The following is a 25,364-nucleotide window of genomic DNA, read 5'->3' on the forward strand; positions in this document are numbered from 1 at the left end:
GGCAAGCACTCTACCAACTGAGCTACATCCCCAGCCTGCCCTTAATCATTGGAGTGCTTAGGGTGACAAGCATCTACCACCATGCCTACCTTGGAAAGGGCTTTGAGGAGGTCAATAAGGACCCCGTCAGAGCAGAGGACCGGACCATTAAACACAGACTTTGCAGGCCAGGGAGCAGGAAATGGCACTTGAACCAAGGGAGCAACGAGTGGGCAGGGCCAAACTCCCCGGCAGAACCCACTTCCTACTTTACCTCAGCACTGTAGGAGTTAGGCAGGGCTGGGACTCCTCTTTCTGTTTTCCCCTTCATCTCTGTACAGAACGTTCTGGCGCTGCGACCTGGGTGCTTCCAGTGGGCAGGATGGAGGACGAGGAAGGTCCTGAGTATGGAAAGCCTGACTTTGTGCTTTTGGACCAACTGACAACGGAGGAATTCATGAAGAACCTACAGCTCAGGTAGATGGGAAGTCGAGGGGTGGGGGAGGTGCTCCGTTCCTTTCCTTCCCTCCCTCCCCTCTCATCCATGCAGACCTGAGGGAAACAAGGCAGGTGACAGTGGTCCCATCATCAGAATGGTGACAGGGCTACACAGACCTAGACAATACAGGCTGAAATAATAGCATCTCCGGGAGATAATGGCCACTCAGAAAGTAACCAGCTTTCAGAAATGGAGCTGCCCACCCGCTCTCACCACACCCTAGTTGGCAAACCCAGAGTGTGATGTTCCCCTGAGAAAAATGGGTAAAGGCGTGGGAGCTAAGAACAATATGGCCTTTTCCCTCTCTGTAGCTGCTGATGTTTCTTGCCTGGGTCTCATGTGGGACCTGACTTGAGTTTCCTTAGGAACTCCAAGATGAAGTGGCTCCACCCTAGGGTCCCAATAAACGTGATGCTCTGGGTTGGCCTTTGTTCGTGGGAGGGGTCACAAGCTATGACTAGTCGAATTGACACTGCAGCCTGCTCTCCCACTGAGAAAGGCAGGGAAGGGGGGGGGTCTAGGAGCTAGAAGCATGGCCTGTCAAATGGCCTTGTGTGCAGGTGGACTTCATGCCTGCCTCCTAGGGAGGTCTGCTGTGTGCTAGGAGGCTCCTCGGAGAGCAATTGAGGACCAGGAATCTTAATTAGGCACAGAGATGGAGGGCCCAGGCTGACACATGGAGAGGGCTGTCCAGGAAATGAGTTCAACGCTTTGTTACTCTGCCTCGTTGGCGTGACCAGCAAGTCCACAAGCATGCCATCTCTGCTTTGTACATGGAGCTTCGAAGGACAGTGGCTGAAGGTCACGCAACTTGTAGTCTTTGGGAGGAGTACCCATGTCAGTAGTGGCAGAGAAAGAGGAACCCTGAAGAGGCCGCCTGGGGTTGGGCGGGCCTCACACAGGAGGGCAGTTGGGGCCCCAAGGAGCAGCCAGGCAAGTACTCCTCCCAGAACACAAAATTCTAGAGAAGCATAGTCCTGCGTGCCCGCTGGTAACTTGGTTTGTGAACGGAAGGGTGGAGCGATCTGAAGATGTGCTGGAAAGGGGCGGTGGCCATGGCTGGGCTGGGGTGGGGTGGGGGGTACGAAGACAAGCAAATCTCCACCCTATGATTTGGGTGGAGCAGGGCGAGTCCCCTTCCGGCTCTGGTCCCGCCTAGACTCTGAGACAGGAAACAACCAAGGCGCCCCCTCTCTGGAAGAGTCCCCTTTTCTTAATCTCATCAGCTCAACTGCCCTGCAGGAGTCACCTGGGGCCACCTCTGATGCTTGTGAAAGAAAGACCCAGGGCTCTTTGTGGAACGTATGGTCCTGATTCCTGAGACCTGAGCATCCTGGGAGAGAGCTATGTGGCCCACTCACTCTGCTCTGTGCTGAGGACTGCTCTGGGGGGCTCGAGTTACTCAGGATGGCTCCAACGAGCCTTAAGTCAATGAGGCCCCCTTTCTCTTCTCTATGATCTTTCTGGGAGGGGGTGCTGACTGCTTGGGGGAGTCTCGTGTACCCCTCTCATGGATGTAAATACTGAGGCCTTGTTCTGCTGAATCTAGGTTTGAGAAGGGCCGTATCTATACCTACATTGGTGAGGTGCTGGTATCCGTGAACCCCTACCAGGAGCTGCCACTCTATGGGCCGGAGGCCATTGCCAAGTACCAGGGCCGTGAGCTCTATGAGCGCCCGCCTCATCTTTATGCTGTGGCCAATGCTGCCTACAGAGCCATGAAGCGCAGAGCCAGGGACACCTGCATCGTCATCTCAGGTACCTGTCCCTGAGAACCAGGTGCCAGAGCCATGTTTGATTAATAAAGGAGGGCGGTGGTGCTTCCACCTCTAAGGATTGGCCAAGGATAAGGATCTGGGCTAGAGGTACCCGACACAGTTGGTTCTATCCTTTCCCGTCTGTTCTGCAGGGGAGAGTGGGGCAGGGAAGACAGAAGCCAGCAAGCACATCATGCAGTACATCGCTGCTGTCACCAACCCAAGCCAGAGGGCTGAGGTGGAGAGGTGAGCACTCAGGGGTCCCTGCAGGGGTGAGGCTTCTTTGCTAGGGGAGGGGCCTTGTGGACTAGGAGGGAAAAAAAAAGAAAAAGAAAAGAAAGGTAAAGGCCAGATCAAGCCATTCTGTTGGGAAGGTTCCAAGGTGCTCCCTACATCCTAAGAAGGCGAGCCCACCGCTACTTTCCCCCAACACCCAAAGTATTTACACTGCCAATTGGGGAGGAGGTGACATCAACATTAATTAGCAAAAATGTCTGAGTGCTGGGGACGGTGGCTCCTGCCTGAATCCCAGCACTCAGCGAGGCACAGGCAGGTGGATCACTGTATATTCAAGGCCAGCCTGGTTTACAAAGTGAGTCCAGGACAGCCAAAGCTACACAGAGAAACTCTGTCTCGAGAAACAAAAAAAAAAAAGTGTCTCAAGGAAGAACAGGGAGCATCTTGGGGAGCCCACAGAGGCCTGAAGAAATCGGCAGCTTGGTGAGGAGAGCCAGGCAGGCATATGAATCCCAGCTGCCTGATCTAGGAACTAGGAATAGGTTCTGCTCCCCATCCAGACCCAGCAAGAGTACCCTCCCGGGTCTTAGCCCGTCCTTTCCTGTAGTGATGCTGTGGTGGAGCTTGCAGGACCCCTGCAGGAGTGTCAGTCCTCAGCATGTGTCCATCACTGCTACCCAATAAAGGTCTACTGCAAAGCCGGTGGGGCATGGGGTGGGGGGGATGGCCACAAGTAACAGCACATAGCATTTGCTGGGTGCTTGTCCTGGACTCAGAGCGATGCAGACAGTGTGTGACACCAGCAAGCTGGACAAGAGCATCCCCAGGTTTCAGGGCAGAGGCAAACGGAGCAAGGTGGACCGCTCACTCCTTCACAGCTGGCTCAGCTTCCTGGCCCATCCTGAGATGCTCTGCTTGTTTTCTAGATGGGGGGGGCACATGTCTTTGCATTGAACCCTGGTCCGTCTGCTCACAGGGTGAAGGATGTGCTGCTTAAGTCCACTTGCGTGCTGGAAGCCTTCGGCAATGCCCGCACCAACCGCAACCACAATTCCAGCCGCTTTGGCAAGTACATGGACATCAATTTCGACTTCAAGGGGGATCCGGTTGGGGGACACATCCACAGCTACCTGCTGGAGAAGGTGAGTAGGTTGGCTGAGGAGACCCTTCCAACCCCCTACCCCCCCCCCCCATGGAGTGCCCAGGGATTGGGAACATACTGACTTGATGTTGCAGCTTAGGAAAGCAGAGCTCTCAGTGGCTCCTCTAGGGGCCTCGGTGTCCCTATGTCGCCCTCAGTGGCCCTCTGTCGCCCTCAGTGGCCCTCTGTCACCCTCAGTGGACCTCTGTCACAGCATCCCTATTCCCAGCCTGCTTTCTGCCTCATAACATATGGTGGGGTGCCTGGTACAGACCCATTACCAGACTGGACTCCAGCTCTCCCTCTTGCCTCAGTCTAGGGTCCTCAAGCAGCATGTGGGTGAGAGAAACTTCCACGCCTTCTACCAGGTAAGCCTCCGTGAGTGGAGAGTTAGCAAACAAAAAAAAAAAAAAAAAAAAAAAAAAAAAGGAGAGGCAGGGAAGGGCAGTAGGCTGGGCCTGTCTTCCATCCCTTCCTCACTGCCTCCAGTTTTCCCTCTCCATCCCACACTAGCCTGTTCCTGACCACTGCCTCTATTCGCTTTACCTCTATCCCAAACACAATACCCCTGACACCAAAGGGTGGGAGATGCTTGAGAACGGAGACGTCCCCAACATCTGAGATCCAGAGACTATAAGAGTTCTCTGCCGGTGGTACAGGCAGTTTTTCTATGGGTTCTCTGTGTGTGAGTCATCCTGTTTCTCTTGGGGAGGGGCGGGGTTGGTGGAGTAGGGTCACTGAAACCCGGTGCCTAACTAAAGGACTTCTGTGCCCTCCAGTTGCTTCGAGGCAGCGAGGACCACGAGCTGCAAGGGCTGCATCTGGAGAGAAATCCTGCTGTGTATAATTTCACGCGCCAGGGAGCTGGGCTCAACATGGGTGTGCACAATGTGAGGGCAAGGGGTACAGGTCTCAGTCAGACTCAGGGGGTGGGGCAGTGATTGGTGTAGGGCCAGAGGGTGTGAACAGCTCGAGTCAGTGGGAGGTGAAGAGAAAGCAGCTCAGGGAGGGGTCGGGATTCAGGATGAGCAAGCGCCAGGAATGGAGGAACAGGGATGGATGGAAGAGACCAGCTAGGGTGAGCAGGTGCCTGAGATGGGGGGCCTGAGGTCTTTTAAGGAAGGGCAGGTGTCCTGAGTCCATCTTGGCCTGGGTGATAAAAAGCTTCTCCCTTAGGCCCTAGATAGTGATGAGAAGAGCCACCGGGCAGTGATGGAGGCCATGAGGATCATTGGCTTCAGTCCAGAGGAAGTAGAGTCCACCCATCGCATCCTAGCTGCCATATTGCACCTGGTGAGCTTGGCCTGGAAGACCAGGAAGGGCTAAGTCTCTGCCTGGGCACCTGGAAGACCCAGGAAGGCTACCTCTCCGCCTGGGACCTGGGAGCCCCGGGAGGACTAACTCTCCACCTGGGGACCTGGGAGACCTGGGAGGGCTAACTCTCTGCCTGGGGCACCTGGGAGACCCGGGAGGACTAACTCTCCGCCTGGGGGAATCTCCAGTGGGGAAGGATTGGATGCACTGGGGATATTCCAGTTGTGCTGCCTCTCTCCTCTTCTGAGTCTGAGTTGGTGATGCACAGTAGGGTCTGGTAGAGAGCTGGGAGCCTAGACCATGCGTGCTCCCTAACAGCTGAGCCTTGAAGATCAAGCCTCTAGCTCTGCAGCCTGTGAGCTGTTCCTCAGCATCTTTCGGCTTCAACTGTCTCTGAGAGGCCTCAGTTGAAGGCTTTAGAGTCACTAGTGGTCCACAATGAGTAGCAGACAGTACTATCTGAGTGGACATGCATCCTCTGCCATCCGTTCTATCCATGCAAAGGCATCTAGACTCCTTGGGGGACACGGAGCCTAGCCTGTTCATGTTCCCTTCATCACCAGGGAAACATCGAGTTTGTAGAGACAGAGGAAAATGGGCCACAGAAAGGAGGCCTGACAGTGGCTGAGGAGGCCCTAGTGGGCTATGTAGCCAAGCTGACAGCCACACCCAGAGACCTCGTTCTTCGAACCCTGCTGGCTCGCACGGTAGCTTCAGGAGGCCGAGAACTCATCGAGAAGAACCATACGGTGGCTGAGGCCAGCTTTGCCAGGGATGCCTGTGCAAAGGTATTCTCAGAGGAGTTGGAGGGAGAAACCGTGGCAGCTGCATAGCTGGAAGCACAAAATAAATAAATAAATAAATAAATAAATAAATAAATAAATAAATAAATAAAAATAATCTGGGAGCGGCGGCACATGCCTGTAATCCCGGCACTCAGGGAGGCAGAGGCAGGCGGCTCTCTGTGAGTTCGAGGCCAGCCTGGTCTACAAAGCGAGTCCAGGATAGCCAAGGCTACACAGAGAGACCCTGTCTCGAAAAACTAAAAAACAAATAAGTAAACGAATGAACGAATGAAATGCTTTGCTCCAGGCGATGTACCAGCGCTTGTTTGAGTGGGTTGTGACCAGGATCAATGGCATCATGGAACCTCGGGGGCGTGACCCTCGGCGTGACGGCAAGGACACAGTCATTGGTGTGCTGGACATCTACGGCTTTGAAGTGTTCCCTGTCAACAGGTAGGCAGCCCAGCCAACCACATCAGTACCTTGGACTCCGCAACCACTGTGGCCACTAGAAACTTTGGTTAGGCTAGGAGGAAGAAATGTTTAGTTTCTCCCTCCAGCCCCTGAGTACTTTAAGCTTGCCTTGGCTGTGCCCCCAGCCAATTAGGTAAGCTGATAGCAGGCAAAATTTGAGAGCTCACTTCTCTCTCTCTCTCTCTCTTTCTTTTTTTTTTTTTTTTTTTTTTTTTTTTTTTTTTTTGGTTTTTCGAGACAGGGTTTCTCTGTGGAGCTTTGGCTGTCCTGGACTCACTTTGTAGACCAGGCTGGCCTCGAACTCACAGCGATCCACCTGCCTCTGCCTCCCAAGTGCTGGGATTAAAGGCGTGCGCCACCACGCCCGGCTCTCTCTTTCTTTTTGCTTTTTTGTTTTGTTTTTCGAGACAGGGTCTCTCTGTGTAGCCCTAGCTGTCTTAGACTTGCTTTGTAGACCAGGCTGGCCTCGAACTCACAGAGATCCGCCCGCCTCTGCCTCCTGAGTGCTGGGCTAAAGGCATGGGCCACCACACCTGGCCCTTCACTTCTCCTGATGGTGGCTCCCAAGTCCTTTCTGGGGTGTGGGGTGGTAGAGTGGAGAGTTCATAGCCTACAGTGCAGAGTCATTAGGAGAGAAGCCGATGTCCATCACTGCCTACCCTGCCCCGCCCCCCCCCCAGCTTTGAGCAGTTCTGCATCAACTACTGCAACGAGAAGCTCCAGCAGCTCTTTATCCAGCTTATCCTGAAGCAAGAACAGGAGGAATATGAGCGAGAGGGCATTGCCTGGCAGAGTGTGAGCATAGCAGCTGGGCCTGGGGGGGGAGGGAAAGTGGGGGGGGTAGAGGGGGAGGGGAAGTGGTGGCTTTCAGGGAGGAGGAGCCTCAGCTGGGCGGGGGTGGGGGTGGGGGGTGAGCTGTGGTGGGGGGAGGTAGTGGATTTCAGGGAGGAGGAGCCTCAGCTGGGCAGGATAGGGTGGGGTGGGGGGTGAGCTGGGGGGGGTAGTGGCTTTCAGGGAGGAGGAGCCTCATTTGACATGGAGGGCGCTGAACTGCACTGAGCTGGGGCAAGGGGGGGTGACTGGCTAGTGTCAGAAGTTTGCCTAGAGCCTCTCTTCTGGTGGTCTCCTCTCCAGATTGAGTACTTCAACAACGCCACCATCGTGGAGCTGGTAGAGCAGCCCCGCCGAGGCATCCTGGCCGTGCTAGATGAAGCCTGCAGCACAGCGGGACCCATTACTGACCTCATCTTCCTGCAGACCCTGGACACACACCACCGCCACCACCCGCACTATTCCAGCCGCCAGGTGCTTTAGCTGTCCCTATGCGGCACAGAGGGTGGGACACAAAGAAGTGTCGTGAAGCTCATGCCTCATGGGGGGTCTTGGCCAACCTCGTCTGATGGTGCTAAGGTCACAGTTACCTCTGTCCGGCAAGGGTGACTGTGAGACTGTACCCTCACAGAGACTACAAAGCTGCCCCGCCATTGTCTGTGTCTTGCCTTTGCTTGTCCCATAGCTCTCCCATATGGACAAGACCATGGAGTTTGGCCGAGACTTCAGGATCAAACACTATGCAGGGAGTGTCACGTAAGTCTCACCTTCAGTCCCAAGAAACATAGTTACAGGAAGGACACAAAGTTCTGTGTTCCAGATGTATGCATATAGAAACTCTTTAAAAATACCTAGGTTAAAAGAGGCACAGTGGCGCACACCTTTAATCCCAGCCCTTGGAAGGCAGAGGCAAGCTGAGCTCTGTGAGTTCAAGGTCAACCTACTTTACACAGTGACTTCCAGGGGGCTGGGGAAGAGATGGCTCAGCAGTTAAGAGCACTGGCTGCTCTCCCAGAGGTCCTGAGTTCAAATTCCAGCAACCACATGGTGGCTCACAAACATCTATAATGAGATCTGTGCTCTCTTCTGGCATGAAGCATACATGCAGCCAGACCACTATACATAAATAAATGTTTACAAGAAAATCCTGCATTTAGCCGGGTGTGGTGGCACATGCCTTTAATCCTAGCACTCGGGAGGCAGAGGTGGGCAGATAGCTATGAGTTGAGACCAGCCTGGTCTACAAAGTGAGTCCAGGACAGCCAAGGCTAACACAGAGAAACCCTGTCTCGAAAAACCAAAAAAAAAAAAAAAAGAAAGAAAATCCTGCATTTATAATTAGTCCCCAGACACCTGTCCTAGCTTGCTTTCTATTGCTGTGATAAAGACCATGAGCAAAAGCAGCTTTGGGAGGAAAAGCTTTCTCTCAGTCACATAAACCAACTGTAGTTCGTCATTGAGGGAAACGGGCAGGAACTGAAGCCGAGGCCAGGAGAAATGATGCTTGCTGGCTTGCCTTCCTTGGCTCGCTCAGCCGGCTTGCTCACATAACCCAGGAGCACCTTCCCAGGGATGGCTCTGCTCACAGTGGTCTGTGCTCTCTCACATCAAACAAGAAAATATCCCAGAACTGGAGAAATGGTTCAGAGCTTAGGAGCACCGGCTGATCTTCTAGAGAACTTGGGTTTGATTCCAACACTTACAAAACAGCTTACACTGTAACTCCAGTCCTGAGGGATCTGATGCCTTCTTCTGGTTTCCATGGGCACTAAAGACACAAGTGATGCACAGACACACACACAGCAAAACACCCATACACAAAAAATAAAAATAAACGAATACATCTTTTGAAGATTATAAAGAAAGAAAGAAAGAAAGGAAGGAAGGAAGAAAGAAAACACCCTACATACTTGCCTACAGACCAATCTGAGGGAGACATTTTCTCAGCTGAGGTTCCCACTTCTCAGATGACCCTAGCTTGCATGAAGCTGGGGAAAGAAAAACAACAAAAACAAAAAAACTAACCAGGAGAAAAACCTCTGAGCATCAAAGCCTAGGTTTTCATTTTGAGGTTGCCATGACGACTGATAATTCACCTCTCATTCCTCTCTAAAGTGGATTTGAGTACAGCAACTGTTTGGGTTTTGGTTTGGTTTGGATTTGTTTTGGTTTTTGGTTTTTTGGTTTTTCAAGACAGGGTTTCTCTGTTATAGCCCTGGCTGTCCTGGCACTCACTCTGTAGACCAGGCTGGCCTCAAACTCACAGAGACCCTCCCGCCTCTGCCTCCTGAATGTTGATAAACTTTCTAGTAGTCCAAGAACTGGATAATAATTCTGAGGATCTTCCATCACAAAGTTGGGTTTGCTCATCCTCACTGTAATGGCTGGTACTTGTAGAAGCTCAGTAAACTTGGTTCAAGTACTTAACGTACATAGAAGAGCAGAGAGGTTGGATAACTTTTCCAAAGCCACCCAGTGCAAACATGGGGGAGCTCGGATTTGATCTTGGGGCAGTTTAGCTTCAGACCTGGGGCCTTAGCCACTGAGTCCTTTTTCAGGAGGGAAACTTATCCTGAGGGGGATAAGGTGTAGGCTACAAAAGAGAATACAGATGTGAGGGAAGGAGCAGAGGGTAGAGGGCTGGAAGAAATTGAGCCAGGAAATTAGAGATAGCTGGCAGAAGGTGGGGGGTCTTCAAGGTAGCTTGGCTGGCTGGCCTTTGATCTACTTACCCACGTTGCCTCTGTCAGGTACTCTGTGGAGGGCTTCATTGACAAGAATAGAGACTCCCTTTTCCAGGACTTCAAACGGCTGATGTACAATAGGTGAGTGGAGCTTGCTGGGCCGGGACTATGAGCCTTCAGAGACTCGGGGGTCTAATCCCTACTTAACTGACAGACAGCCTGAGGCTCAAGACTAAAACTATGTAGTTCCTGGAGCCATCCTGGGCCACGTAGGGTTTGCCCTGCCAGGGTAGCTGGGTAAATGTAGCCTATGTTTGCAGTGCGGATCCCACCTTGCGGGCCATGTGGCCAGATGGGCAACAGGACATCACAGAGGTGACCAAGCGCCCCCTGACAGCCGGCACGCTCTTTAAGAACTCCATGGTTGCCCTCGTGGAGAACTTGGCTTCTAAGGTATTACTTTTCAAACCCTCCTCAGTGCCCTGGGTACACACTGTGGAGAACATTTCTTTTCTTTTCTTTTCTTTTCTTTTTTTTTTTTTTGGTTTTTCAAGACAGGCTTTCTCTGCGTAGCCTTGACTGTCCCGGACTCACTTTGTAGTCCAGGCTGGCCTCGAACTCACAGCGATCAGCCAGCCTCTGCCTCCCGAGTGCTAGGATTAAAGGCGTGCGCCACCACGCCCGCGGCCGTGGAGAACATTTCTATTCTGTCTGCCCCGACCGGGGACCTGGCTCTGGCAGAGGTTAGGTATGGGGCTCAGAGATCAGACTTGAACAACCATTGAACACAGGACAGATTTTAAAACCAGCATACCCATAGCCCACTGCCCCTACCCCTAGTGCCTCCTGGGTAAGAGGGACTGGGAGCCACACAGATAAGAACATCAGGCCAAAAGTCAGAGGAGCAGCTGGGGGAAAGCGTGTGTTGACCACAGAACATCCATCCAGGAAGAGAAGGATAATGGGGGTAAGGGGACTCCTACCTCCTTCCTGGACTAACACCTAGCTCTGAGCCCTGGTCCGGCTCCAGGCCTCCAGTGCCCTTGGTCTGTTTGAATTTCGCCTGTCCCAGCTCTGCTAACCCAGGCTTTTGGGGGCCGGAGAAGCCCTGGCTTCTTAGGGCAGGACACACAGAAATGATGGGCTTGGGGTCCTAAGTGTCCCCTGTCCCCGCAGGAGCCCTTCTATGTCCGCTGCATCAAACCCAACGAGGACAAGGTGGCCGGGCAGTTCGATGAAGGCCACTGTCGTCATCAGATTGAATACCTGGGCCTACTGGAGAACGTGAGGGTCCGCAGGGCTGGCTTTGCTTCCCGGCAGCCCTACCCTCGATTCCTGCTCAGGTACGGGCTCCCACACATGTCACAACACGGGCTGCGGCCTCTGTGTGGAATCGGGGGTGGGGGGTGGGGGGGGGTGGGAGAGGGGGTAGGAGCAGAGGGGACCCGAAATGATGTCTTGCATCATAATGCTTTGAGGATTCCTAGCACCCCTGCACTCTTCCCCCGGGGTGGATCAGAGAGGGGGACTCATGCATACGGCCTGATGCCAAGCACCCACCCTCCTGTTCCGTGGTGACAGGTACAAAATGACCTGTGAGTACACGTGGCCCAACCACTTGCTGGGCTCTGACAAGGAGGCTGTGAGCGCCCTTCTGGAACAGCATGGGCTGCAAGGGGACGTGGCCTTTGGCCACAGCAAGCTGTTTATCCGATCTCCAAGGACGCTGGTCACTCTGGAGCAGAGCCGAGCTCGCCTCATTCCCATCATTGTGTTGTTGCTGCAGAAGGTGCGAGGAAAGGGTGCTGGGTGGACACCCACCATGGTGGAGACGGGTGCCCACACAGATCCTGCAGCATATGCCTCCCCGTTCCCACTCCTGATGGCGCCCCTGATATTTGGAAGTCACACGTGGGGCCGTGGCTACCTGCCTTGTAAGAAATTCAGTCTGAATTCTGACGGTCATATTCTGGGGAAGTCCCTCTGTCTCTGGGAGCTGTGGAGAAAACACTGCCGTCTCCTCTCTCCTACACAAGCTGTCTTGTTAGGGAGCCTACAAGGTCTGGTACAGATAAGCTACTTTTTTGTTTTGTTTTGTTTTGGTTTTTTTTTTTCGAGACAGGGTTTCTCTGTGTAGCGTTGGCTGTCCTAGTCTCACTTTGTAGACCAGGCTGGCCTCGAACTCACAGCGATCCACCTGCCTCTGCCTCCCAAGTGCTGGGATTAAAGGCATGCGCCACCATGCCCGGCTAAGCTGCTCTTTATTAAGAGCCTGCAGAGCTGTGAGCAGGGCTTGTCCATCCTTCACGGCCACATGCCTATCCAAGATCAAGCCTCCAGATAGAACTGGCTCCAAAGAGCAGGAGGCATGGTCAGCCTTCTCAGAGACAACCTGGGGGGGCGGGGGGTGGGGGGGAGGGAGGAGGTTGTAGTCCCCTCAGGAAAGACTAAGGGCCATCACTAGAATCAGGAGGCCAGTGCTTTGCTGGTAGTGACCCTGTGCCTACCCCATGTGTTCCATCCAGGCATGGCGGGGCACCTTGGCTCGGTGGCGCTGCAGGCGTCTAAGGGCCATCTACACCATCATGCGTTGGTTCCGGAGACACAAGGTGCGTGCTCACCTGGTGGAACTGCAGCGGCGGTTCCAGGCTGCACGGCAGCCCCCACTCTATGGCCGTGACCTCGTGTGGCCACCACCTCCTGCGGTGCTGCAGCCCTTTCAGGACACTTGCCATGTACTCTTCAGCAGGTACCATCCTCAGTCTACCATAGAGCCAGCCAGCATCCTCTGAACACTTGAGCCTGACTGGGAGACACATCATAACTGCCTAACCATGTACCATGACTGTTCACAAAGCAGGCTGGTTAGTCAAGGCTGGGATATGGGGACTCCATGACGGGGGATGGACCTCGAAGCCTGAGTGGGAGATCTCCAGAAGGAGAACACAAAGCAAGTGTCAGAACAGGAGGCGCACTGAATGGCTACGGGTTTGGAGGCTGTCTCCTGGGGACAAACACTGGGTACAAAGGGCCAAGGCTAGAGAGGTAGGCAGGGATTGGGACCCAAAGAACAGTCAACATCAGATTAAGAAATGGTTCTTTAGCTGGGAGTAGTGGCACATGCCTTTAATCCCAGCACTGGAGAGGGAGGCAGAGGTAAGAGGATTGCTGTGAGTTTGAGGCCAGCCTGGTCTACAAAGCGATTCTAGGACAGCCAAGGCTACACAGAGAGACCCTGTTTCGAAAAAAACAAAACAAAACAAACAAACAAAAAGAAATGGCTCTTTACCAGGCATGGTGGTGCACATCTTTAATCCCATCACTTGGGAGGCAGAGGCAGGTGGATCTCTGAGTTCAAGGCCAGCCTGGTCTACAAAGTGAGTCCAGGACAGCCAAGGCTACACAGAGAGACCCTGTCTCAAAAAAAAAAAAAAAGAAAAGAAAAAGAAAAAAACAACAAACAAGCAAGCAAGAAACAAACAAACGAACAACAACAACAACAAAGAAACGGTTCTTTAAGGAAAGGGCTGGAGAAAGTATAAACAAGATAGCAAGCTGAGCACGGTGATGCACGCCTGTAATCCCAGCCCTTGGGAGGCAGAGGCAGGCGACATCCTCTGATCCCTCTCCTCTTCCAGGTGGCGGGCACGGCAGTTAGTGAAGAACATCCCTCCTTCAGACATGACCCAGATCAAGGCCAAGGTGGCTGCTATGGGGGCCTTGCAAGGATTACGTCAGGACTGGGGCTGCCAGCGGGCCTGGGCCCAAGACTACCTGTCCTCTGTGAGTATGGGTTGGGTCCAGGGCAATGGACGTGCTCAGAATTGACACTATGGTGGGTCTTAACCAGCTGTTCTGTCCATCCTAGAGCTGCCTGGCCTGTTGAACCTCCTTGGCCCTGCCCTAAGGGCTCCGGCACATGCTTCAGGTTTTGGGAAATTTGTTTTTTTCTTTTGTTTTGTTCTTTGTTTTGTTTTACTGTTCCCCTTCCTGGACTCTGCTGAGTGGCCACTGACCACTAAGAATCCTGTGTTCTCAAGTATAAGTGCCCCTCAGTTCTCGGTTACAATACCCCATCAGGCGCAAGCACACACGTGTGTATGCACACACATCCTCACACATGCATACCACACATACCACTGTTTCTGCTGCCGTACGTTTGCCATTTCTTCTAGCCTACCTTCTGTTGCTGTGATAAATACTGTGACCAAAAACAACTTGGGGAGAAAGGGTTAATTTTGGTTTACAGACTACAGTGAGTGTATCTTCCAGGGAAGCAAAGGCACCATGGAGGATCGCTGCTTACTAGCTCACTCGCTCTGGCTTGGTCAGCTATCATTTTAGGCAGCCCAGGCCCTCCTGCCTAGGGATGATGTCGCCCACAGTGGGCAAAGCCCTCCTCCATCATTTAGCAACCAAGAAAGTGCCACACGGTTATAGCCACAGGCCGCCGGAGGAGATAATTCCTTAATTGAACTTCCCTCTTGCCCTGCATTTCACGTTGACAACTGACCACAGCTGTGACACTATCTCTTGGTCTCCAGGGGAATTCTGTGTGGTTGGGTGATACACGCAACCCATTCTTGCCTTCTGGAGGCTTTTTCTAGAATTACGAATACAACCTAGGCCAGCCAGGCTAGTGTGAAGAAGAAAAAAGAGGTAGCTAGCCTGTCCAAACAATGTAGTTCTGTGCCCTTTGCTCTCATAGAAGCCGTGTGCTCAGCTGCTTATGTTCAGCGCCTTGCCGGGATTCCCCAAGGTGAAGGATAGTTGTGTGGTGTTTTGCTGAGAGGTTTGTTTTTTTTTAATCAGCCAAGCATGATCCCAGATCCCATCCCAAGCACCCTCCATCCATCATCTGTCCGCAGGGCACTGACAACCCCACAGCAGCCCATCAGTTTGCTGAGCAACTAAAGGCGCTTCGGGCGAAGGATGGCTTCGGAACTGTGCTTTTTTCTAGCCATGTGCGCAAGGTTGGTACTTAGCCTGGAGGTCCTGGGGCACAAAGATCGGAGGGACTCGGGAGAAAGCTGAGAGAGCCCCCAGGCCAGGCCTGGTTGCGTCAGGTACTCTCGGAACTCCCGCCCTTGGTCAGGCAGAAAGGAAAGAACACAGAGAGGGAGGAGGCTGGGATCACTGGGCCTGGAGAAGGATGGGTGGTACCAACCTGGGCTCAGGCTACTCTCCTGTAGGTGAATCGATTCCGTAAGAGCCGGGACAGGGCCCTTCTGCTAACGGACCGGCATCTCTACAAGCTGGAGCCTGGACGACAGTACCGGGTGATGCGGGCTGTGCCCCTGGATGCGGTGAGACACTGTAAACATTCTACACCACCTGTAGAGTGTCTTCGAGGGGCCTGGGAGACTTAACTCTCCTCTACATTGTCCGCCAATGATAGATAGATAAACCAGATCATTCTCAGCCAATGGATGGTGGTGTTCCTCTGAAATTCCTGTAGTGGCTTTCTCTCTCAAGTACCTGGACACCCCCTACCTCATACCTTCATGTTCCAGCCAAGCCAAATGGTCTCTCTTTATACCTTTGCTGTGTTAGGGGGTCTCTTGCCTGTATAGGTCTGAGCCCTCACCATAACTTTCAGCCATGCCCTGTGAGACCCTGTCCCTTCCTTTGCTTGGTTCTATGGCTACTTGGTCCCTTGCATGGCAGCTTTGTCCCCCGCAAGAACTTTCTATCTCTCAGGACAAGGAGCAACCTGGGACAGGGCTCAGGCTGTGTTACCTCTGAGCCTCCCACCCCTGGTGACTCCATTGTTGTAAAAGTCAAAGGACCACTGGTGTCACCCTATGGGATACAGTAGCTACATGCCAGTGTGGCAATAAAAATGTCCCCCAAAGTAAAATAAAAACCAATCCTCAGCTATGCAGTCACATAGTACACTCGGACCAGAATCTAAACATGTCCCTTATGGCACACACTCCTATTTGGGTGACATCATGCCAGTCCTCACCCCCATCAGTGGGGATCAGAGAGGGAAGGGAAGGGTGGCAGGGGGTGGCTGGACACTGGAGCGGACACTCTGCCAAGGGCAGGGCTCCGCAGGATGCTTGCTGTGAACCTGACCCCAAGCTTGTCTGCTCAGGTGACGGGGCTGAGTGTAACCAGTGGACGAGACCAGCTGGTGGTGTTACACGCCCAAGGCTATGATGACCTTGTCGTGTGTCTACACCGTTCCCAGCCGCCACTAGACAATCGTATCGGGGAGCTGGTGGGCATGCTGGCCGCACACTGCCAGGGGTGAGTCTGGGGTCGTTTGGGGGGATGTGGGCATAGGGAGCTCTGCCACCCTGACCCTCTGTTCTTCCTGTTTCAGAGAGGGTCGAACCCTGGAGGTCCATGTCTCTGACTGTATCCCACTGAGCCAGCGTGGTGCCAGGCGCCTCATCTCTGTGGAGCCCAGGCCAGAGCAGCCTGAGCCGGATTTCCGATGCACCCGCAATACCTTCACCCTCCTCTGGCCGAGCCACTGAGCAAGCCCAAGACAGTCTAGCCTGGTCTCCACACAGTTCTAAACCCCTGGCCTTGGCCACACTAAACGCCAGGACTTGCCCACCCCTGCCTGGAACATTACACAATAAAGATGCTATATTTGTGCCCAGTGTGGCTGCCACTGCCTTGGCCAATGTTACCCAGTATTCTCTGCTAATGCACTGTGGGGCCACATAAACTAAAGGAGGAGGCTTGAAGGCCCAGTCTGAAGAGGTTGACAAGACCTCAGATGTCAGGGCCCCAAGCCAGCGATAGGCCTATGGTCTGAGAAAAGTGTTCTTCGTGAACACTTCCCTGGACACCCAAGGCAACAATCAACAATGGTCCCCAGTCTTTTTGTTTTTTTGTTTTTTTGAGATAAGGTTTCTCTGTGTAGCCTTGCTGTGGGGAACTCGCTTTGCAGACCGGGCTGGCCTTGAACTCACAGCGATCCACCTATCTCTGCCTCCCGAGTACTGGGATTAAAGGCATGTGCCACCACCGTCCTGCTTGGTCACCAGTCTTTATACCTCAGCAGAGCTTCCTTCCCCGCCAGGACTATGGCTCTTGGTGCTCCAGTGTCATCAGAACAGAGCAGCCCTGATGTCTCACAGGGTGTGCTGCTAGTTAGCCATGGTCCAGCTGCTAGCTGTCCATGGTGGGTGCTAGGTAAAGATGTGGCATCTGAAGTGATGGACTCTCCTCTTCTGGGAGAACCATTGGAAAAACGGGTTCAGCAGCTCGGATCACTAGAAAGCAGGGCTGCATCTGGATTTATGGGTCAGCCACCGAGGGAGGCCAGGGTAGACACATTTCCATGTCTCTGGTCCACTAAGCATTTCCTCAGCATTGTACATGCCCCTGTTGGCCTTCAGTGCCCCTCAGACCCTTTAGCCTCCTTCAGCTTTCAACAGCCTTTCAGAGAAAGCGCTTCTATTTTTTTCCCTAAAGATTTATTTATGTATACAGTGCTTTGCCTGCATGTACACCTACATGCCAGAAGAGGGCACCAGATCTCATTATAGATGGTTGTGAGCCACCATGTGCTTGCTGGGAATTGAACTCAGGACCTCTGGAAGAGCAGCCTGTGTTCTTAACCTCTGAGCCATCTCTCCAGCCCAGAGCTCTTCTATATTTTTTATTTTCAAGACAGGGTTTCTCTGTGTAGCCTTGGCTCTTCAGGACTCACTCTGTAAACCAGGCTGGCCTCAAACTCACAGAGATCCACCTGCCTCTGCCTCTCAAGTGCTAGGATTAAAGGCGTGCGCCACCACCGCCCGGAGAGCTCTTCTATTTTTAAGATCTCATTCTGGGGTCCATATTGGTGTGAGACTCTATAGCGCAGACCAGCCTCAGACTCCTGACAGTGCTCCTGCTTCAGCCTCCCCCCACCCTCGGCCCCAAGTGCTGGGACTGCAGGCATGCACCACCATGCCATCAGTCCCTCAGCTCCTCAGCCCCATAGTCACTCAGACTCTTGGACTCCATAGCTCCACAGACCCCCAGTCTCTCAGACCCACGGCCCCCAGATCTAGAGACCCACACACCTTTAGTCCCTTATACATTTAGCCCTTTCGTCCTATATCCCAAGACTATCTAACCCTCATTCCCATAGCCCCTCAGCGCCCCCACATGCACAGACCCACAGATCCCCTGTCCCTGTGCTGGCTAGTTGTTGTCAGCATGACGCAAGCTGAGTAATATAGGAAAAGGGAATTAACTCCATCAGACTGGCCTTTGGGCATGTCTGTGGGGAAGTTCTTAACTAAGGACTGATGTGGGAGGGCCCAGCCCACTGTGGGTGGAGCCACGCCCTGAGCCGGGGCCTGTGGTGGCATATGCCTGTAATCCCAGCACTTGGGAGGCAGAGGCAGGCGATCACTGTGAGTTTGAGGCCAGCCTGGTCTACAGAGTGAGTCAAGGACAGGCAGGCCTACACAGAGAAACCCTGTCTCAAAAAACAAAACAAAACAAAACAAAAAAAGAAGAAAGAAAGACAGACAGAAAGAAAGCAGGCTGAGCAAGCTACAGAAAGCAAGCTAGTAAGCATCACCCTTTGTGGTCTCCGCTTTAGTTTCTGCCCCCAGTTTGCTGACTCTAGTTTCCTGCCTTGCCTTTCCTAGGCTATATAACTTGTAAGGTGAACAAACTCTTTCTTCCCCTGAGTTGCTTTGTGTCATGATATCTGTCGCCACCATGGAAACCAAACTATGACAGGCACAACATGAGAAACAGGGTCACAGCATTAGGAAGGCTGAGAACCACTGATGTAGAGAATCCTTGTCAAAGCACCTCTAGATATTTCTTTATTTGTTTAGATGTTAACATCTTTATACTTGTTTCTGTGTGTGTGTGTGTGTGTGTGTGTGTGTGTGTGTGTGTGCGCGCGCATGCATACACAAGACCAGCCTGTGTGTGAAAGCCAAAGGACAAAGTTATTTCCTTCCGTCTTTACATAGATTTTAGGGATTAAACTCAGGTTTTTAGGCTCACATGGCAAATGGCCCTCCCACGGGGCCATGTGCACAAACCACATTTTGTTTATTCCTCGTCTGTCAATGGGTATTTGTGCTGGCCTCTTTGGACAATGATGCTAGAACATTTGTGTACATGTTTTTTTGTTTTGCTTTGTTTTGTTTTGTTTTGTTGGTTTTTCGAGACAGGGTTTCTCTATGTAGTCCTGGCTGTCCAAGACTCACTTTGTAGACCAGGCTGGACTCGAACTCACAGAGATCCGCCTGCCTCTGCCTCCCGAATGCTGAGATTAAAGGCGTGTGCCACCACACCTGGTTGCCCTGTTTTTAAACAGATGAACTCTCGTTCTGTTGCCCAGGCTGACCTCTAACTCCTGGGCCCAAACAGCAGGAGTAGCTGGACCACGGCTCACGCCACCATCACCATGACTTTCACTTTCTTTCTTTCCTTTGAGAAGAAATGGGTCAGGGCATGGTGGGCACATGTCTTTAATCCCAGCACTTGGAAGGCAGAGGCAGGTGGATCTCTGTGAGTTCAAAGCCAGCCTGGGCTACAGAGCGAGTCCAGGACAGTCAAGGCTACACAGAGAAACCCTGTCTCGAAAAACCAAAACCAAAACCAAAACAAAACAAAAAATACAAAAACAGTAAAAATTAAAAATTAAAAAAAAAAAAAGAAGAAGCGGTGCAAACCGAGAGCCGGCTCATGCCAGGCAATCACTGTGCTACTGAGATAGGCACACAGAAATTTTCTTTTCTTTTTCAGTCTTACTATACAGGCCTGGCTGGCCTGGAACTAACTCGCTATGCAGAGGAAGGCACGTTGAGCCATCATCACGTCCAGCCATGCTGTTTCATTATAACTGAAAAGGCTCACTTTTATATTGTTCTCAGAGTTAAACCCCAGTCCTGGTGGATAGACCATCTTTCCGTATTTGATACACTCGGAAGTCAATTCTTCGATCAATATTCTGAGTCCTGATTTCCCTCTTGCTCATAAGCAAGGAGGAGAGGTGGACTCGGGACAGCACCATTTTTCTCAGGCAAGGTGTGCATATGAAACAAGCCAAGGGCCACTGACTGCTGTCTGGAAGTCACCAGAATGTTCTTTATCCAAGCAGAGACCAGCAGGCCCTGCCTTTGCCTGCCGACAGTCCCTCTGTCTGGTGTTCCATAGTGTGGGAACCGAGAGGTATGCTGTGGTCTGACAGCTGGTCCATGGCTACATGGGTGCGTCTTATCCTGCGGTAGGCAGGAGGAACCCCCAAGGGGACAAAGCTTTGCCCACACTGAACTGTCTCTCTCCCTTCCCTCAGATGCTGCAGTGATTTCCTAAAGCTCTGTCATAGCTGCTGGTGACACTCAGTTCCAGGATCAGCTGAGGAGTGGAATGGCACGGGGAACCTTGCTCTGTCTCGCCTAAGTCCATAAGCCACTGTGGTGCTTTGAATAAGATGGCCCCATTGGCCAGGCAAGGCTGGCACGCGCCTTCAATCCCGGGCAGAGGCAGCCGGGTCTTTGTGAGTTTGAGACCAGCCTGAGATTGGCCCCATAGGCCCCATAGGTTTGACTGTGTTGTCATCAGGGAGTTGTACCATTTGGAAGAGATGAAGAGATGTGGCCTTGTTGGAGTGGGTGTGGCCTTGTAGGGGTGTGGCCTTGTTGGGGGTGGGGGTGGCTTTGTTGGGGTGGGTGTGGCCTTGTTGGAGTAGGTGTGGTCTTGTTGCAGGGGGTGTGGCCTTATTGGAGGAAGTGCATCACTTGGGCTTGGCTCTGGAGTTTCCAGGGCCCACGTGGGTCACAGGATCTCTCTTTTCCTGCCGCCTTCTGATCTGCTTGTAGACCGCTCAACTTCCCCAGCACCATGACTGTGCACTAGCACGCTCCACACCATGACGAGAACGGACTAAACCTCTGCTGCTATATGCAAGCCTCAGTTAAATGCTTTCTTTTATAGGAGTTGCCACGGTCGTGGTGTCTCTTCGCAGCAATAGAACAGTGAGTAAGAGGCAATCGGAGCCAGAGACACCACCACCCCCTCCCGCCCCCCAACTCATACCGTGTACCATCATAGCTCCCAGCAGTGTGCTTGCCAGGCTTTGATGGGTGAGAAGATTGAATAAACAACACGGAGAGTGACTCCTAAAGAGGTGGTTCAGGCGACGATAGTCAAAACAGCATGCACAGTAGAACCCAAGGGTGGCAAGAGAGCCACCTGGGAAACAGGAGGAAAACATGGAGCTCTGAGAGCTTACACTTATTTTATTTTATTTTATTACAGTCATCTTATTTTGGCAAGTGTTTTCTTGTTTCCCTATAGTGAATGTTACAAATCTATGTGAGCTCCTGGGGTGTCAGTGCACCACACAGGCTACAAGTTCTCCGTGATGTCAGGGGCCCATGGGTAGCTCTCTAGCCAAGCGCAGGCTTCTCAGGAGGCTGCCAGCACTCCACTGGGGAGAGCCTGCAGTTCCTGTCTGCCACCAAGCCACCTAGGACTCTCAGGAGCAGCATCAACCACCAGAGCTCACCAGCTACAGTCACTGCTTTCACCCAGTCTCTCCACTGGTGGCCGATGGCACGTGGCTGTCTACTGTCCATTGGTGGATGGTAATTTCTCAGGTTGGGCGTGTGGAGTTTGACCCTCCTGTGCCGAGCGTGCAGGTAGGACCTGCCTCATCTGTGGTGTGGGAGGCAGGGATAAAGAAGACTTCTGTGGACATTTCCACCCTCAGCTCCTCTTAGAGATGGCCACAGGTACCCAGTGCCACAGGGCAGGGGCAGAGAGGAGCCTGAGACTTAAGGAGTACAGAGCAACCGAGCAATGCCCCCGCGGTGTGCTCTTGCTCTCACTTTATCTTGGGGGAGGAAAAGGTCAGAATATTCCAGAAGCAACTTTAGACGAGCAGAACCATCTGTTCCGGTTTAAACCCTCACTAAGTATAGTCCTGCAGATGGAGATAACACAAATTGCACGGTCCCTGTGGCAGTGCTGGGGATTATTGGTTCTGTAACTCCGTTTCCCATGTGCCACCTGTTAGTCTGTCCTCCTTACCGGGGACGAAAGTGGGTCACCAAAAAAAAGTCATACACTTTGCAAGTGACCAAAACACAACCTTGCAGTTCTTCTCCCACTGGGATCCAGCCTGCGTGTCCTTCCCCCAAAGCCGGGTCAACCTTACTCTACCTCCACCACCCCAAGCCAAGCACAGGCCGACACGTTGGGGGTGGCGCTGTAGGTCAAGCTGGGGGCAGAGGTGACATTACAGGACCACCAGCAGCCTCGGGGTGTGAATGCCTCATTACTTTTTATTTTTTTCATTTTAACATAGTTTAATGTTTCTTTTTTATTTCATTTTATTAATTTATTCATATTACATCTCAATGGTTATCCCATCCCTTGTATCCTCCCATTCCTCCTTCCCTCCCATTTTCCCCTTACTCCCCTCCCCTATGACTGTGACTGAGGGGGACTTCCTCCTCATGTATATGCTCATAGGGTATCAAGTCTCTTCTTGGTAGCCTGCTATCCTTCCTCTGACCTTAAAGCTGGTTACAAGCAGCTTGCGTGGATGAGGTAGAAATGAGTACAGAGCAAGAGGGTGAGTTCCAGAGAGTTCTGGATGTTTGGGAGTGAATGATACAACTATTATTTGGTCTTCATTGTCAAATTGGCTAGATTGAGAGATGTCTAGGAATGGTGATGTGCACCTCTGGGTGTCTTGGCGGGGGGTGGGGATGGGGCATTTCCAGAGAGGATTAATATGTAGGAGGTGAGGAGGGACCCTACCCTGAATGTGGGTGGCGCCATCCAAAGGGCTGGAGGCCCAGAAGGAGAAAAAGGTGGAGGAAGAAAAAGCAGGTGGAGAATGTGAGTGCGTCTGTCACTGCCGCCATCACTGGAGGGCACCGGCCATCAGCATCTTCAGGTTTGCCACACGGACCTCAAACCGGTCAATTCTCCAGGGAGATTTCAGGCCTCCAGTGTCGGGGCCGAACTGCAGAGGCGTTCAGCTTCGTGCCCTGAGAAGCTGCTGAACTCTCTGCCTCTTCAGCACAAAGACAGCCATCACTGAAGGTGTGCTGTGTCAGGAACATAGGCGGACATGTCTCTGTCTGTGCTTCCACAACATCAACGTTTATTGGATAACGATAAATTCACAAGCTAACTTGGTCTCACTGGCTTCATGGTTGCTTCATAGTCCCGATTCCCTAGGATAGCTGGCCAAAGCAAACACAGCTTCTTTAGTTCTAATCTTAGCTACCAATGTTAGCTTTCAGATTCCACATTGTATATCACATGGTAAATATATCTACGTGTGTGTGTGTGTGTGTGTGTGTGTGTGTGTGTGTGTGTGTAGGCTACAGAAGGGCTACAAGAACTCCAGGCCACAGCAGAGTTCAAGGAAGTCAAAGGGGCCTTATTAGGACTCAGAAGCAGGGCTGGAGAGATGGGTCAGAAGTTAAAAGCTCTTTCAAAGGTGCTGAGTTCAATTCCCATCAACCACATGGTGGCTCACAACTATCTATAATGAGATCTGGTGCCCTCTTCTCACCTGCTGGCACACATGCAGTCAAAATACCGTATGGATGATAAATAAATAAATATTTTTTTAAAAAAAGAAAAAAGAGACTCTTCGCATGCCTTTAATCCTAGTACTTGGGAGGCAGAGTCAGGTGGATCACTGTGAGTTAGAGGCCAGCCTGGTCTACAAAGCAAGTCTAGGACAGGCAAGGCTACACAGAGAAACTCTGTCTAAAAAAAAAAAAAAAAAAAAACTATGAAGCAACTCACGCAGAATCGGTGCCCTGCAACCAGTTGGAGGTGCTGCTCACAGGGTCAGCACTGAGCAGAACGTCACGGTCGAGTGGCGCTGTCCATGTAAGGTATAAGAGCCATGGCCAGACAGACAAATGAACTGAACAGATGGGTGGGTGGATGGCAAATCAAACAGACTGCACCAGGAGCGGGGACCTGGAAGACCTGCAGCTTCTGGCACAGTCAGGAGTTCTCCGTCCGTCAGTCCTTGAACACACTGGGTGGTCTGGCAGGTTGTTGGGAACTACTGCCACCAAAGCGTTCGGCGTCCCCCACTTTATGTGTCTGGGGCAGGCGTGTTTCACTCTCTTGAGTACAGTATGGTTGATAAGTTCTCATGGGTCTGGTTTCCTGCTATGATTTTTAACACGCCTATGAGATCATATGGCCCCAATTTATTTTGAATTTGTTATGCCACCATTTATACTTATAAGAAGAAATTATGTATCAGTCTGTGTCCATTGGGAAGTGCTAGACAGAGGTGTTGTGTGTGTGTCCCACTCAGAGCCCTGTCTGTGCTCATTTAAAACAGAGTCAAATGCTGTTTGTAAAATGGAATCTCTCAGGGCAATACATGGCCTGAAAAGCCACTGTTTAAACTAAATACAGAGTAAAGCACAGAGACTACTCAACTTGTACTCTTTTTGTCTTATATATTTATATTTTTGCGTTCTTTTGTTATGTTACTCCACAGAACCCTAAATAATAACATATATTTTGATACCAGGAGTGGTTGACTGTCTTTAGTGGCCTTGATGTTTCTCAAGCTGGCTCTCTAATTTGACTACAACTAACATTACATCACTGTTTAGAGAAACACACACACGGGGCTGGAGAGATGGCTCAGAGGTTAAGAGCACTTGGCTGCTCTTCCAGAGGTCCTGAGTTCAATCCCCAGCAACCACATGGTGGCTCACAACCATCTATAATGAGATCTGGTGTGCAGGTGTATATGCAGGCAGAGCACTGTATACATAATAATAAATAAATCTTTTTTTAAAAAAAGAAAGAAACACACACACACACACACACAAATGGCTCCGTGGATAAGAGCACTGGCTGCTCTTCCAGAGGGCTCGGGTTCAATTCCTTACACATCCACATGGTGGCTCACACCTGTCTGTCTGTAACAGTTCCGGCGCGTCTAACACCTTCACATATACATACATACATACATACATACATACATACATACATACAGGCAAAACACCAGTGCACATAAAATAAAAATAAATTACAGCCGGGTGTGGTGGTGCACACTAGTAATCCCAGCACTCCAGAGGCAGGGGCAGGCAGATCTCTGAGTTCGAGGCCAGCCTGGTCTACAGAGCAAGTCTAGGACAGCTAAGTCTATACAGAGAAACCCTGTCTCAAAAAAACCAAAATAAATAAGTAAATTATATTTCTATAGAAATACACAAATCAAGAGCATTTAAGATTTGTGCGAGTCAAAGAATTCAGTAAATCTAAACATGATGTTTTGGAACATTTTTGGAAAACTAAGGAATGTCACGGTGCTGGCTGCTTGTTTCTGGCCATGTGACAGCTGAACAGTGAGGGTGACAAGTGTCATGAGTTTTCTGTCCTATGGACTGCGAATATGTTTGTGCATACAAACACATATATGAAGCACACATCCGCTTTCCTTTATCATGTAACATAACGCTGACTGAATTAATATCAGTACTAAAATGTTAAAGCTATATTATCATATTTATTACATTATGGGATGTCTTGAAAGAGTAAGTACTCCCAAAGGGACTTTGTCATCTCTTCGGGAGAAAGAATTAATGAGGTTTTGGTGGCACACAGGACAGCTGTATTACACTGGCAGAATTATGATCTTTTTTACAGTTTTTATTTGGAGACAAAGCACAGATAAAG

At 51.5% G+C, this 25,364-nt stretch overlaps 1 protein-coding gene and 1 long non-coding RNA gene across 2 annotated transcripts in view; both read left to right on the forward strand.

Annotated features, from left to right (window-relative positions):
• The window catches only part of LOC311606222, an 82,425-nt gene that overhangs the window by 9,526 nt on the left and 47,535 nt on the right, over positions 1–25,364 (forward strand). The window lies entirely within an intron of this gene.
• On the forward strand, positions 260–16,317 carry MYO1G (myosin IG). Its single transcript, XM_084797315.1, has 22 exons — positions 260–456; positions 2,028–2,236; positions 2,388–2,481; positions 3,449–3,614; positions 3,928–3,981; positions 4,393–4,503; positions 4,790–4,906; positions 5,491–5,715; positions 6,020–6,165; positions 6,867–6,981; positions 7,321–7,491; positions 7,703–7,773; positions 9,768–9,842; positions 10,022–10,154; positions 10,878–11,044; positions 11,283–11,490; positions 12,227–12,450; positions 13,340–13,484; positions 14,570–14,674; positions 14,894–15,007; positions 15,802–15,956; positions 16,033–16,317. The coding sequence occupies exons 1-22, from the start codon at positions 362–364 to the stop codon at positions 16,187–16,189; spliced, it is 3,057 nt and encodes a 1,018-aa protein (XP_084653441.1). The 5' UTR covers positions 260–361; the 3' UTR covers positions 16,190–16,317.

Source organism: Acomys minous (genome assembly GCF_964271855.1).
Source record: "Acomys minous genome assembly, chromosome: 10".
In the NCBI taxonomy this organism is placed as follows: domain Eukaryota; kingdom Metazoa; phylum Chordata; class Mammalia; order Rodentia; family Muridae; genus Acomys; species Acomys minous.